This window comes from Eleutherodactylus coqui, chromosome 6 (assembly GCF_035609145.1).
Source record: "Eleutherodactylus coqui strain aEleCoq1 chromosome 6, aEleCoq1.hap1, whole genome shotgun sequence".
Lineage (NCBI taxonomy): Eukaryota > Metazoa > Chordata > Amphibia > Anura > Eleutherodactylidae > Eleutherodactylus > Eleutherodactylus coqui.
In genome coordinates this window covers 219751091-219767649 of record NC_089842.1, presented here as the reverse complement: position 1 = coordinate 219767649, position 16559 = coordinate 219751091, and the positions used below count along the sequence as shown (strand labels likewise).

General features: G+C 49.2%; 1 protein-coding gene across 1 annotated transcript; it reads left to right on the top strand.

Annotated features, from left to right (window-relative positions):
• Positions 1–1558: 1558 nt before the first annotated feature.
• Positions 1559–7915, top strand: LOC136633241 (protein S100-A10-like). The gene is made up of 3 exons (XM_066608819.1): positions 1559–1709; positions 6395–6549; positions 7622–7915. Exons 2-3 carry the CDS (start codon positions 6415–6417, stop codon positions 7775–7777), a joined length of 291 nt encoding a protein of 96 aa, XP_066464916.1. The 5' UTR covers positions 1559–1709; positions 6395–6414; the 3' UTR covers positions 7778–7915.
• The last annotated feature ends 8644 nt before the right edge of the window (positions 7916–16559 follow it).

The window sequence follows — 16559 nt, the reverse complement described above, 5'->3', positions numbered from 1 at the left end:
TATACAGGCGGCCACAGCCCCGTGCCTCATATACAGGCTGTCACAGCCCAACACCTGATATACAGGCAGTCACAGCCCCGCGCTACATATACAGGCAGTCACAGCCCAACGCCTCATATACAGCCAGTCACAGCCCAACGCCTCATATACAGGCGGTAACAGCCTCGCGCCTCATATACAGGTGGTCACAGCCTTGCGCCCCATATACAGGCAGTCACAGCTCCGCGCCTCATATACAGGCTGTAACAGCCCAATGCCTCATATACAGGCGGTCACACCCCCGCACCTCATATACAGGCTGTCACAGCCCAATGCTTCCTATACAGGCGGCCACAGCCCCGCGCCTCATATACAGGTGGTCACAGCCTTGTGCCTCATATACAGGCGGTCACAGCCTCGTGCCTCATATACAGGCGGTCACAGCCTCGCGCCTCATATACAGGCGGTCATAGCCCAACACCTCCTATACAGGCGGTCACACCCCCGCGCCTCATATACAGGCGGTAACAGCCTCGCGCCTCATATACAGGCGGTCACAGCCTTGCGCCTCATATACAGGCGGTCACAGCCCTGCGCCTCATATACAGGCGGTCACAGCCCTGCGCTTCATATACAGGCAGTCACAGCCCAATGCCTCATATACAGGTGCTCACAGCCCAATGCCTCATATACAGGTGGTCACAGCCCAACGTCTCATATACAGGGGGGCACAGCCTGCCGCTTCATATACAGGCGGTCACAGTCCCACGTCTCATGTACAGGCTGTCACAGCCCAGCCCCTCATATACAGGCAGTCACAGCCTGCGCCTCATATACTGGCGGCCACAGCCCGCTGCTTTATATACAGGCTGTCACAGCCCCATGCCTCATGTACAGGCGGTCACAGCCTCGCGACTCATATACAGGCGGTCACAGCCCCGCGCTTCATATACAGGCGGTCACAGCCCAATGCCTCATATACAGGTGCTCACAGCCAACGCCTCATATACAGGCGGTCACAGCCCAACGCCTCATATACAGGGGGGGCACAGCCTGCCGCTTCATATACAGGTGGTCACAGTCCCACGTCTCATGTACAGGCTGTCACAGCCCAGCGCCTCCTATACAGGCGGTCACAGCCCCGCGCCTCATATACAGGCAGTCACAGCCCACTGCTTCATATACAGGCTGTCACAGCCCCATTCCTCATGTACAGGCGGTTACAGCCCCGCGCCTCATATACAGGCGGTCACAGTCCAACCCCTTACATACAGGCGGTCACAGCCCAACGCCTCATATACAGGGGGGCACAGCCCGCCACTTCATATACAGGCGGTCACAGCTCCACGTCTCATGTACAGGCTGTCACAGCCCCGTGCCTCATGTACAGGCGGTCACAGCGCTGCACCTCATATACAGGAGGTCACAGCCCCGTGCCTCATATACTGGAACATTCTTGCTCCATCTTACAGCTGAGGTTTTGCTGCAGTGTATCAGTCTAGAGAAGCATGTGTGATGGAAACATTGGGGCCTCCACCCTGCACACTGTAAGAGGTCCAGGCAGCCTCAGGCCTCCTCCTGTGTGGTGGGAGGGTGAGGAGGAGTCTGGGAGAGGCAGGCGGCTCACATTTCAGGGCGGCCCGGGTTCTTCCTCCTGAGATCAGCAACTTTCGCGCAGTCTGCAAGCTCACTGCTCCCTCTGCCAGCCGCTGACTGCTCACTGCCACCAGGTGAGGTGACATGGCACACTACTACTGCTCCAAAGAGCTTACAATCTATTCCTAGGCCACTCAGGAGTGCCAGCTGTGCCAGGCACGCCCTAAGAATGCCCACCAGAGGAGTAGTGTGGGAAAATGGGGGGATATGAGACAGAATGGTAAATGTCAGTGCAGTCCCCGAAATATGGTGCATCGGGTGAGATATCTGCTTCACGTCGCAGTATACAAGGTCACCTATAGATACGACGGGGCCCCAGGATACGGAGGGGCGCAAATGCATGTCAGCTTTCACTGCTGCAACCTGATGGGTAGTTCTGGGTAATTTTTGTTTTTGTCTCCAGAAGAGTAATGTGGGGGTACAGGGTAGTGTGGGGGTACAGGGTAGCGTGGATACAATGTAATGTGGGGGTACAAATTAGCGTGGATACAATGTAATGTATGGATAGGTTGATATGTACAGATACAGTATAACAGGCATACAACGCAATGTGTCAGTACAATGTTGTGTGGATACAGTATAACATGGACATATATGATATGTAACGTGTGGATATAATATGCAGTGTAGATATATATTGTAAGACGAGCATACAATGTAACATGTAGATGCATTATAAGGAGGATACAATGTTGTGTGGATATAGTATAATATTGGCATATAATGTAATGTTTGGATATAATGTCATTTGTGGGTATAGTATAATATGGGCGTAATATGTCATGTGGACTCAGTGTAGCGTGGATACAACGTTTTGTGCATACAATGTAACGTAGATACAGTGTGACATGTTGCTCCTTCCAACTGTAAGTAGACATTATTGTGTTGGGAGGCACAGAACTCTCCGAAAATTAGGTGTGTCTGCAGCACTGCTCAAAGACAGTGGAGCACAAAGAGGACAGGTAAAATGAGGCCCTTTTTGGCGCTGCTCTTGGCTCCCAGTGTCCACATCCAGTTTTCATGACTAAAGTGCATTTTTTTCCACTTCTTTTCTTGCTAAATCTGCAGCCCCTGCGGGGAGCTGCACAGCCCCGTGCGAGTTGTCGCCTTCCCCTGCGGGGAGCTGCACAGCCCCGTGCGGGTTGTCGCCTTCCCCTGCGGGGAGCTGCACAGCCCCGTGCGGGTTGTCGCCCTCCCCTGCGGGGAGCTGCACAGCCCCGTGCGGGTTGTCGCCCTCCCCTGCGGGGAGCTGCAGAGCCCCGTGCGGGTTGTCGCCATCCAGGTCCGTAGCATTTAATACAAATTCCAACGCCTGGTGGCGTTCCAGATGATACCTTTTAGAGATATACCCCCCATGGCCCATTACCCACATCCTTAGTGCCAGTCCACAGCGACGCCATGATAGAAGCCGAACACAATGAGTGGCTATACAGACATTCCCTTATAGCACAATGACTCTACAGGGGGTGTTCATCTGATTGGGTGGTCTATAGGCCTCTATCCAGCTTATAGGGAAATGGCCACGTTTCATTCAGGTCAGGGTTTGTGAACGGATTGTGAGCTCTGGGTCAAGAGTCCACGTTACAGCTAGATGTCGGCGTGGGAACATCTGCTAATGACACATCAATCTAAGAACAGCCAGTGTTTCCACACCTCGGCCCACTCTACCGCACGTGGAGGTAAATGCTGACATTAGCCATGGAGCCAGGTGTGAAGGATGAAGGGGCGTCCTCGGAGTAAGCTCCTGGCTAAAGGAGGCACTGCAGATGACATCCGAGCCTTCTTACCACGAGCAACCACATTATTATCTATCTAGCTTTGAGAGGGTACACACAGAAGAACTGTAGCCCCTTCTGGTGGTGGACCACACTCCGCCCTAGCATGGGGGGCTCCCCTGTGATACTTTGACCCTTGCTCTCCTGTTTGGTATTGCTTTTCCCTCCAGCCTTCATGTCATGTAGGTTCATGAGAGGTGAGCAGAGAATCTCGCCCGGTGACCCCACCCCAGTACTTAGACACAAAGACAACCTTGTAAGTAGATAAGACTCCTGGGAAAAACATGAAAGGCTTAAAGATTACTGGGGTGTTCCGAGGCTTGCCTGGAGTGGATACATTGTAACAAATACTGAGCTGAGAGATACCTGGCCTTGGGTGTATCTGTTGTCTTGTCCATATGACGAAATCCCATCACGTATGTGCTCGGGTATAACTGTGTGTATGATAAGTGGGGTGTATCCACCATCTAGTCCCTATGACGGGTGACAAGTGAGGCATATTTGTCTTCCTGTCCCTATGACAGCTGTTAAGTGGGGTGCGTCCATCATCTTGTCCCAGTGGCTGGCTCTGGGTGTATGACTGGTGACGAGTGGGGTATATCTGTCATCTTGGCCCTATGACCGGCCTGTATAATACGTGCACTTCTGTGACCGGCCGAGCCGATACAGGTTTGTATGCCGGACGAGAGAGAAGCGTACAATTCTCTTTCAGTCCTTCGCTCACGCTTTATTTGATTATCATTCAGTTTTGCTGGTTTTACCAATTTTTTTCAATGATTGTTCCATGTAAACGCAGCATTCCTGTCCCTCTAATGGATGATTACTGGGGTGTATCCATCATCTTGACCCTACGACTGGCTTCCAAGTGTATCATGGGTATGACTGGGGTGTACCTATTGTCTTGGCCCTATGACTGACTCACAGGTGTATGATGGGTTATTAGTGGGGTGTATCCATCGTCTTGCCCTGATGACCGGCTCCCGGGTGTACAAGAGGTGACCAGTGGGGTGTATCTGTCTTCTGAGAGATGATTAGTGGGGCGTATCTGTTGTCTTGTCCCTATGACTGGCTCCTGGGTGTATGACGGGTGATGAGTGGGGTGTATCATTTGTCTTGTCCCTGTGATGGGTGAGGTGTATTCAGTGTCTTGTCCCAATGACCGGCTCCTGGGCGTATAATGGGCTATTAGTGGGGTATATCTATCGTCTTGTCGCGGTGATCGGCTGCCGGGTGTTTCATCGGTGATGAAGGGGTGTACCTATCCTCTTGGTCCTATGACCAGCTCGCTGGTTTATAATAGGTGATGAGTTAGTTGTATCCATTGTCTTGGCCCTATGACCGGCTCCCGAGTGTATGATGGGTGAGCAGTGGGGTGTATCCATCGTCTTGGCCCTATGACCGGCTCCCGAGTGTATGATGGGTGAGCAGTGGGGTGTATCCATCGTTTTGGCCCTATGACCAGCTCCTGGGTGTATGATGGGTGACCAGTGGCGTATATCCATCGTCTTGGCCCTATGACCGACTCCCGGGTGTATGATGGGTGATGAGTTGGGTGTGGTGCGCAGAGTTCCTGACATTCCTGATTCTAGTCCCACATATACAGGATCGGCAGTAGTGGCTCCGCCTCCTGTGTTGCTGTAGGAATAGGTGACAGCCAATGAGTAAAACTAATCTGCCCGCCATCCTCTGTGTTACCACCAGTGTGTGTAGTTACACTAGGCACTGACTGATAGAAAACCGGGCAGGTTTGGGTCTCGCTGTGCAGCCTCCTGGCTCCCTCATTGTGGAGGAATTCTGGGAGTGGGCTGGGCGTGCCAACCTCTGGCCTGCCGCATTGTCTACTACAGTCCACCCACCCGGACCTGACACAGAGGAGCTCTGCTTCTGTGGGAGTACAGGAAAACTTCTGCAACTTTTTAACAGACTTAGTATTTCAATTCTTCCCTACTGCTAAGGTCTCTGCTTGCTGTCAGTGAATGGCTGATAAACTGCACCAACGGAATACTTTGTCCAGCTGGGGGTTTCTTACAATGTTATGCAGCAGCACAGATAGTTTGTTACAGTGTATCAGCCTGGAGCTCTGATTCTTTTTATCACAGAGGATTGTCCAGACTGGATACGATTGTAACAAACCCTCAGCCATGATTTTCTTGTGGCAAACTCGCGATCGCCCGTGAGACGCTAGCCTATAAGTTACAGCTGTCATTTTGCGCTTCATATGTTTCACGTTGTCACTGTAGTCTTAGCAACCAGTAAACAGACAAAGAGATGATTTTTGGTTGCTATGGTAAATACTGCCTAGTAACGCTACATCACAGCGGAAAGCCACGAATCTCTGTAGTGGGTGTAAATCGGAAGAACTGCAGTAGATCATAAAGTTGCACGTCAGATTGTAATAAAATAACTAATCCCGCCATGTCTACCTCAACATGTTGGATGTGGGAGTGCTCCACATGTGACTATTAATGGACTCTTCTGGCCCACCACTCGGCGAAGCTTCCGTTACGATGGTTATGTACTATCTGCATGTGTTCGCGGGTGGCAGCGGCACCAGATGTGTTCATACTAGGAAGAGCGCCAGGAGGCATAAAAGATGTTACCCACAACTGAAACGTAGAGGGGAGGAGATCTTTAAGGCCGAAGGAGGTGCTGAGACTTCCTTACGGCGGTCTGGCACAGGAGGGGCCGAACGCATTTAGAAGCCATTTCCGATCAGAGCACATCATGAAAATTTCAGCGCACATTAGTCTCCATTACCGCGGAGCCAGTGACTATTTTCCTTCCTCGTAATGAACAATATCAGGACAGTACTAATGGAGTGATTCATTCTGACCGATTAACCCCTTGTCTACAGCTGTGAAGTACAGGAATGTAGCACAAATGATATGACATATTATTAATGGTGCCGCCGCCCTAGGTACTGGCCATCCTGGTATATGAGGGGGGCGGTGACTGGAATTAATAGGCTTTGTCTTCTCTTGCAGGACCTCTGAACCCAACAATCATGGTTCCTTCTGAGATTGAGACAGCAATGCAGAGCATGATGTTCACATTCCATAAATACGCTGGGGACAAGAGCTACATGACCAAGGACGACCTCCGTATGTTTATGGAAGCCGAGTTCCCCGACTTCCTGAAGGTACGCGTGTGACACTGAGGTGCTGTAGATCTCATGGAGATGATCCACTGGATCCATATTATGGCTTGTCCTTGGAGAACTCTGCTGGCAACTAACTGATGCCGGGGTCCCTTGACACGTGGCTGATTGGTCCACTTGGCATCACCATTTGCTGGCTATATGCCCATTTCCTCCACAGCATTGAATTTCTGTCATGTGACCACCTCTTAAAGGAACACGTTCATCAGTGTGGAGGTCACATGGCCAGAACTTTTACATTCTGTAAATGCTATCGTGGAAACCCCAGAGCAAGCAGGAAATTTGCATGTCCGCCTCTATAATGTAGTGCTCTCGTCTTTCATGGGTCCTCATTTACTATTGGTTGGGTGTCTACCTGCCCGTCACCCTTCCAGAAAGCGGATGAGAATTCCTCCTGCAAGTTCCATCTTGCCCGCTGTTATTTGCACTCTCTCTGCTCCTGGAGGTGCGTCCACCGGGAGAGGAGAGACTTTGAACGGGATTTACAAGTGATTTCATAATCAGAAATTGAGATTGTCATATGGGAAGCCAGAAAAATAAACTGTGGGGGGGGTCAGCACAGTGACTGTCTACAAACATCTTGTATTATACTCCAGAGCTGCGCTCAATATTCTGCTGGTGAAGTCACTGTGCACATACATTACTTATCCTGTATTATACTCCAGAGCTGTACTCACTATTCTGCTGGTGGAGTCACTGTGTACATACATTACTTATCCTGTACTGATCCTGAGTTACATCCTGTATTATACTCCAGAGCTGTAACTTAATATCAGTACAGGAAAAGTAATGCATGTATACAGTGACTCCACCAGCAGAATACTGAGTGCAGCTCTGGAGTAGAATACAAGATGTAACTCAGGAGCAGTCACTTGGCTGGCTATGGAGATTCCTCCTGTTAGCTGTAGAATAGAATATAGAAAGGACATTTAATGCTGTCAGCTGCCCCTAGGGGGCAGGTGCTAGAGCTCTGCTTGGTTATTCTCAGTAGCGGGAGAGCGCCCCTATCAGGCCGTGTTCTGCTCACTTATCCTGATTTCTCTTCCCCTCTCAGAACCAGAACGACCCCTTGGCGGTGGATAAGATTATGAAGGATCTGGATCAGTGTCGGGATGGACATGTTAGCTTCCACAGCTACTTCTCCCTAATCGCCGGTCTGACCATTGCCTGTAACGACTACTACTGTAAGAACATGAAGGGCAAGAAGTGAAGCGGACCGCCTCCGACCCGACGGGCTCTGCATCCGCCTATCTCGCCAGACTGCTCCAAAGGGGGAGAGACCCTTATCTGTCCACTCGCTCAATCCGCTCCAAAACCAAAGCTGTAATAAACCCCCAATGTTTTTGTAGATCTTGTCGTGTTTTGTTCTCATAATAGGATTAAATAAGTAGCCGTACGTACTCAGGAAAGTGCCCGTAGGAGACTGGCGATACCGTCCACTCCTGACAACACCCACACTGGACTCCAACATTTCTCAGTGCCAATTAGCATGTATAGAGAGAGGAAGAAGCTGCACTTGCTTGGGACCCTGGCCCAGCTGGGAACATCCCTGTACACTGCACTGCAGACCCCTTCTAGCTCACACTTCCCACTCCAGTGACAGCCGCCAGTACTCTGGTGCCAGCTTGTGTATATATAAAGGCTACACCCTACATATAGGGGGTGGCTCCCAGCACTAGGTGTCACCTATAATTACACTGCCACCTCTGAGACATTGGCACTGCACCCTGTACCCTCAGGGCACTACATCTACTCTGACTTCAGTGCCCGCTTCTCCCATCACACTTAGCACTTGATTTATGAACGGACTTGTATGACTGTCTACGGGTGGCGACATGTATGTGGTTTGATCAGATCTGTTGTACCGATCGGCTGCACTGCATTCAGCCAGCGGTTTATAATCTGAGCATATCTCATGGCTACGCCCGGCCCATCCCCTCCCGGGCTGTCAGGGGGCATGCATAATTCATGAGGTTCTAACCTTGGCGCTCGAGGCATGGTGCTTGATTCTTGGCGTTCGAGGCTTGTTACGTAAAGCTCCTGTCAAACGCTGAGAAAATGCAGCCAGTCCTGCGTGTTCTGAAACTACACACAAAACTTAATGCTGGGGGCTCTTTACGCGGGCCCATAATCGGGCAAGAGCGTTGCCCCTGTCAAGTAGAGGGTGCCAATTAGTTGATGAATGAGCTCACATATGGGGCTGATTGCGTCTTTGTAGCAAATGTACAAATGCTTGATGGTCGTCTGCACATCTTCCTGGGGGCGGTGATCCTGCTAACGTTTCTTCCCCATACAGGCCTTCCTCTGCCGTGTGTGAATGAGTGCCAATCACTGATGTTCAACAAGTACCAAACCGAGATGGGTGATTGTTTACTTTGTAGTTACGTAGGCCGATAAGGCTCCGTATGGAATAAGCGATCGTTCATGTGATTTTTTCCATCACTTGTGGTCAGTCATCACTGTCGGCACTGCTGGGAGCGATGCGATCAGCTGACTGCTGCACTGTTAGGCTATGTTCACATCTGCATTCGGAGCCTTCATTGCATGAAAACTCTCAACAAAGTAGCGCAGCATGCCAGGCTATTTCATCTAGGGAAATGCAAAACAGCTGGATGGAAACTGAGCAAACCATACCACAAATAATGGGCATTGTGCGGCACCATTGTGTGTAAGACATCTTTACGGTCAGTGGATCCCATTTTCTTGCTTCAGTAATGAAACCTACGTACTGTGATGTGAACGTAGTCTTACATGGGCAATAAGTGAGTAGACTCTTATTCACAATCATTTTCCCCGTATAAATGGGCCTTTGCAAACCTGCCATAACCAAGGGTCCATGCGTACTGGTGGTCAGATTGGAGTAGATTCATGGTTGTCATCTATGACTAAAAGCAACAGTTCTGCCACCTTGAGGTGCAGCCTCGCTCACATGGTGCACAATAAGCATATTCCGAAGGTATTCCTAACGACTAAATTCCATGAGGAGAGTCCTCTGTTTTTCCCTTCCCACCACTGGACCCCGTTGTCCACTCTACACCTGGGGACATCCCAACAGCAGACCCAGTTGTCCGCTCTGCACCTGGGGACATCCCCCTGCCAGATCCTGTTGTCTGCTCTACACCTGGTGACATCCCCCCCACAGCAAGAACCCGCTGTAGGCTCTATACCTGGTAACATCCCACCACCAGACCCGGTTGTCAGCTCTACACCTGGTGACATCCCCGCACTGCAAGAACCCGCTGTCAGCTCTATACCTGGTGACATCCCACTGCCAGACCTGGTTGTCAGCTCTACACCTGGTGACATCCCAGCGCCAGATCTCGTTGTCAGCTCTACATAATAAATTAAACACACTTTTTATCCTGAAAGTCAAATGCAGTAAAAAAAAACTGAGCCAAAATGACTTTTTTTTATATATTTTCCCTACCAAAAGACAGCAAAAAGGTACAGCTCATCGCGCAAAAAACAAGTCCTTATACGGCCTTGTTAACGGAAGAATACAAATTTTATGGCTTATGAAAAGTGGAGATGAAAATCCACCCAAATTGTTGCATCCTGAGGAACAAAATAGGTGGCGGCACTAAGGGGTCTAGAAAACCTCTATGGTTTGGTCAAGAGTCGGCAGCTGTGAGGAGCCCCGATGACAAAGGGTCCTTAACAAGCCCTGATGACAAGGGGTCCCAGGTCAACTAGACGGATGTAAATTGTGTGCACAGAGTCGGTTTACGGCTCCTTTTACACATGCAGGTCACATGCTGATGGCGAGCATTAATGGAGATCCGCGCTTGTTTACCTAGACCTCCCGCAGGCTGATCCAGAAGACACGAGGGGATGAGCGATCGTACAAAGACCAGTTTAATCATTATCGGCAGTACATCACTCGGGGAGATATGCTGCAGACAACCATGAATTTTCAGCTGCACAGAAGAAGCGATCAGCCGATGAAGAAGCGTTTGCCGTTTTGCGGATGATCGGGTAAACGTTACACGGCCGGGGATCGGACAAACAAACATTGTAGGGAGGATCTTGTCTGATCATTGGGCTGTGTAAGAGAGCAAAATATCAGTACGTTCTTGTTTGTCAGCTGCCGGCCAAACATCTGTGGAGCTGATAACCGTCACCGGTCAGTCCGGGTGCGACTCCTCTCGAATATTCTCTGACCTGAGGCTTGCTGGAAGCAAAATGATTGCAAAGATAGAAAGAAATCAGAAAACAAGGGAGGCTCCTTCCTCCGCATGTGAGAACGATCCGGGAAGGGGCAGAGTTCGGGTCATTGGTCGTCATCAGTGTGTGTGTTGGCCAGAGGCTCTCGGCTCTCAACCTCTCATTTTTCCTATATTTCCCTCTGTTGTAGTAGTGAAGCATAGGGTGGAGGTAGCTACATACTGGGCTGTGTGCTGTCACCAGGGGGTATGGGCAACACAGGACCACCACCACATGGCACAATGCCACCAGCTCACATCAGCCACAAAGAATCTTCACTGTACTAACAATCAGCTCTGACCAACACAGGAAGTCACAGTCCATCCTCCCTGATCAACCGAAGCACTGAACCTAAAAACTATCAATCCATCTCTATCCTCTCACCTCTCTCTGTATCTCCTCTTACCTCTTTCTATATACCATCTCACCTCTCTCTATAACCTCTCACCCTCCTCTCTCTATATCCTCTAACCTCTCTCTATAGCCTCTCACCTCTCTCCCTCCTTTCTATATATCCTCTCCCTCCTCTCTCTATATCCTCTCTCCTCTCTCCATATATCCTCTCACCCCTCTCCCTCCTCTTTATATATCCCCTCACCTCTCTCTATATCCTCTCACCCCTCTCCATCCTCTCTCTATATCCCCTCACCTCTCTCTATCCTCTTTATAAATCCCCTCACATCTCTCAATATATCCTCTCCACTCTTTCCCTCTTTATCCTCTCAATTCTCTCTCTCCCTTCTCTCTCTATATCCTCTCACCCTCCTCTCTATATACCATCTCACCTCTCTCTATAACCTCACCCTCCTCTCTATATCCTCTCACCTCTCTCCCTCCTCTCTATATATCCTCTCACCCATCTCCCTCTTATCTCTATATATCCTCTCTCCCTCCTTTCTCTATATCCTCTCCCTCCTCTCTCTATATCCTCTCTCCTTTCTCCATATATCCTCTCACCCCTCTCCCTCCTCTTTATATATCCCCTCACCTCTCTCTATATCTTCTCACCCCTCTCCATCCTCTTTATAAATCCCCTCACATCTCTCAATATATCCTCTCCACTCTTTCCCTCTTTATCCTCTCAATTCTCTCTCTCCCTTCTCTCTCTATATCCTCTCACCTCTCTCCCTCCTCTCTATATACCATCTCACCTCTCTCTATAACCTCACCCTCCTCTCTATATCCTCTCACCTCTCTCCCTCCTCTCTATATATCCTCTCACCTGTGTCCCTCTTATCTCTATATATCCTCTCTCCCTCCTCTCCCTATATCCCCTCACCTCTCTCTATATCCTCTCACTCCTCTCTCTATATCCTCTTACCTCCCTCCATCCTCTCTCTATAACCTCTAACCTCTCACCCTCCTCTCTATAGCCTCTCTCCCTCCTCTCTCTATATCCTCTCATTCGCTGCGGAATAAGTTGGCGCTATACAAATAAAGATTATTATTATATATCATTCCTCTATATATATATATCCTCTCACCTCTTTCCCTCCTCTCTGTATATCCTCTCATTCCTCTATATATATATATCCTCTCACCTCTCTTCCTCCTCTCTATATCCTCTCACCTTTCTCCCTCTTCTCTCTATGTCCTCTTACCTCTCTCCCTCCTCTCTCCTTATCCTCTCACCCCTCTCCCTCTTTTCTCTATATACTCTCACCTCTCTTTTTCCTCTCTCTTCATCCTCTGACTCCTCTCCCTCTTCTCTCTATATCCTCTCACCCCTCTCTATATCTTCTCACCCTCCTCTCTATATATCCTATCACTTCTCTTTATATCCTCTCACCTCTCACCCTCCTCTCACTTCTCTTTCCGCTCTCTCCTGTCCCCGTAGTGACGTGTCCAGACCCCAGTTGTGCCGTGTTTGGAACAATACTGTGTGTTACTATGGTGATGCGGGTGAACGGTGGAGCGGGTGCGGACAGAGCCCTTTTTGTGTGTGAATCACAGGAAGATGACACATCTCACATTTAGGGATTTCCTCAAACTGCGGTCAGAAGTGGATAACACTCATACCATAAATCAGGGGTGTCAAACTCATTTTCACCGAGGGCCACATCGGGCTTATGGTGACCTTCAAAGGGCCGGTTATAAGACAGTACAGTAAGGGCTCGTTCACACAAGTGTATTTGTGTACATAATATGCAGTGAATAGAAGCCATTGATTTCAATAAGTTCATTCACATGATGTATATTTTCACACAGCATGACCTATTTTGTTACGTACTACGCACCACGATAGGCCATTGAAGTGAATGGAGCGCGCAAATACGTGGTGAATGTGCAGGAAACTTGTGTATTTACTGCATATTTGGGCACCATCTCAGTGGGCCCATCTGCGTTCTTTTTTGCGTACGCAAATATACAGGCATAAGCGATTTTCGATTGCGCAAATACGTAGCGTATTTGTGCGACCGAAATACAATTACGCCCGTGTGAACGAGCCCTAATAGTAACCCCTATAGTGGTCGCAGTAGTCATAGTGACTCTCTTATAGTGGCTCCAGTAAAAATATTGACCACCACAGTGGCCCCAGTAGTAATAGCGAGCCCCAAAGTGGCCCCAGAAGTAACAGGGTACCCCACAGTGGCCCCAGTAGTAACAGGGTATCCCACAGTGGCCCCAGTAGTAATAGTAACCCCCACAGTAATATATACCCCCTCACTAGTAATAACCCTTCAGCAACATCATCCCTAGCAGCAGTAATATTAACCCCCCCCAGCAGCAGTAATATTAACCCCCCCCCCAGCAGCAGTAATATTACCCCCCCCCCCAGCAGCAGTAATATTACCCCCCCCCCCAGCAGCAGTAATATTAACCCCCCCAGCAGCAGTAATATTAACCCCCCCCAGCAGCAGTAATATTAACCCCCCCCAGCAGCAGTATTAACCCCCCCCCCCCCCAGCAGCGGTAATATTAACCCCCCCCCCCCAGCAGCAGTAATATTAACCCCCCCCCCCAGCAGCAGTAATATTAACCCCCCCCAGCAGCAGTATTAACCCCCCCCCCCCCAGCAGCGGTAATATTAACCCCCCCCCCCCCAGCAGCAGTAATATTAACCCCCCCCCCCCCAGCAGCAGTAATATTAACCCCCCCCCCCAGCAGCAGTAATATTAACCCCCCCCCCAGCAGCAGTAATATTAACCCCCCCCCAGCAGCAGTAATATTAACCCCCCCAGCAGCAATAATATTAATTAACCTCCCCTCCCAGCAGCAGTAATAATTAAGCCCTCCCCAGCAGCAGTAATATTAATTAACCCCCCCCCAGCAGCAGTAATATTGATTAACCTCCCCCAAGCAGCAGTAATATTAACCCCCTTCAGCACCAATATTAACCCCCCCCGCAGCAGTAATATTAACCCTCCCCCAACCCTTATACTTACCTGCTCCCTGCAGTAAGCGCTGCTCTCCTTCTGCTCGCGCTGATCCCGGCTACACATTGACGTCAGTGTGTAGCCCGCTACGCTTTCTCCCTGAGTCCTCCCCTGCGGAACTGAAGAGCAGGGGACTCAGGGGAGGATGATCCTGCTGCACACTGACGTCAGTGTGCGCTGGGAACAGTGGTAATAGCGCGATTACCAGCGGGGAGCTGCGGCACCCCAGCTGGTAATCGCTTCAGTGGTGAGCGGCGTCGGCACACTGTGAGCCACATAACATGAGGCAGTCGGCCGGATTCGGCCCGCGGGCCTTGTGTTTGACACATGTGCCATAAATGAATAGGTATTATTGTGAATGTAATGTGTGTGTATATATACTGCTCATAATATGTATAATATACTGTGTATGTGTAACTGTATATATAATAGTGTGAGTATGTGTACACTACTGTATCCATCTTCTATATACTGCGTATGCGACTGTTTGATACAATTTGCCATTTGACTGCATTATATTTGAAGTGTTGACATAAACCCTGGAAATGTAGCGGTTAACACAAGGTAGAGCATTCCAGAGTCAGGGCGCAGCACAGGAGAAGTCTGGAGAATGAGAAGACATTGTGACGGGGTTGGGGGGAGGCATCACAGAATACATTTAAGAGTCTCTCTTCCTTCATTGGGTACCAGGTGCCTCATGCCTGAATTATGATTAATATCAGTACATGAATGGGCTGCATTTGCATGGTAGTTTATTAGCCCTCACTGGTCACTTCTTTATAAATGGCTGGGTCATTTTATCAGCCGTAGCCTTGGACCATATGATGCACGCAGCTTCTATGCTGAGAAGTCAGGAGGGCAGTAACAGCATATGGCTGCCTCTGCTGTCCTGTGACTCAGGTCTTGGCAGAAATCCACCTTCTTCCAGTGGGGCTAGGTCTGCATCTTACAGGAATGAAGTCATGGAACTGGGAGGGGATGGTGGGAGTAGGGCGAGTTCTCCGCAGTGCAGAAAGAGGAGAAAAATAGCTAAAGGGTTACTAGTACAAGGCTGTGTGTAATACTATGGACTCGGCTCCAAGTTAAAGCTCCAACTCCCAACCAGAGTGCAAGGAGTCACTGCACAAAGGAGCAGAACAAACAAAAAGTTTCCTCTCGGTGAACATTTTTTTGTTGCTCGCACATTCCAGACGCTTCCCTAAATATACTTCCTAACAGTCCTGAATATGCGCAGACTGCCCCTATTGTTTAATAGCAATCCCGACAAATACTTGTCCCAGGAACTCTCCAGACATTTTTTTTAATGACTGTTATATATTGGAATCCATTAGGTAAAGGTCAGTATATCAACACTCACCTCGCTCACTGCAGATCCTCTGTAGTCTCAGCTCTGGTCATCATCATCATGAATGATGATTAGCATCAGGACATCATATGCAGTGGTGCCCAGAGCCGAAGAGGAGCTTGGAGCAAGGAGAGGTGAGTATTTAAAGGGGTCTTATCTGGGATTTGAGGTCAGCAATTCATTTAGGGGGTCTGAATTTATTTGTGATACTGTCAAGGCTAAGGATGGCTGCAGAAGCAAGGGGCCAAAGATATCCCAGCATCAAACTGAAATGGATTTAGGGGTTCAGCCTAGGGTCTGCAATTTATTTAGGGGGTCTGAATTTCTTTGTGATGCTATAAAGGCTAGCTGCAGAAGCAAGGCGCCAAAGGTATCGCAGCAGCAAACTCTGCTGTGGTCAGAAGAACGTATCATAGTAATCTGGACTGGAAGGAGAAGAAAAGGAAAGATAATGCCTACAATCAGAGGGGACATCACCTTTCAGTTACAAAATTTATAGAGACATATTCAGAATCTAATAGCTAAGGACCAATATTAATACTCATTTCTCCTTGCTCGCTGTAGCTTCTCTTCCGTCTCAGCTCTGGGCAACATCATCATGCATTATGGGCAGTATAAGGACATCATATGCAGCGGCGCCCCCCCCAGAGCCAAAGAGGCTCGGGATGGCTGCACAACCAAGGGACTAAAGATATCTCAGCAGCAAACTGAAGTGGTCAAAAGTAGGTATGATAGTGATCTGGGAAAGATGGAGAATAATAGGAAAGAAAATGTCTATAATCGGATGGGACATCACTGGTGAGTTACATAATTTATAGAGAAATATTCAGAACCCAATAGGTAAGGGCCAATATTAATACTCAGCTCTCATAGTTCCCTGCAGCTCCTCTGCAAGTCTTCCTCCAGGGACCACCATATATGAAGTCCTAACAGTGACTAGCTTTAGGACATTATATGTAGCAGCACCCAGATCCAAAGAGGAAGCAGGAACAAGGAGAAGTGGCTACTTAAAGGGGTCTGATCTTGAATATGAATTTAGGGGTCTGAGGTCTGCAAATAATTTAAAG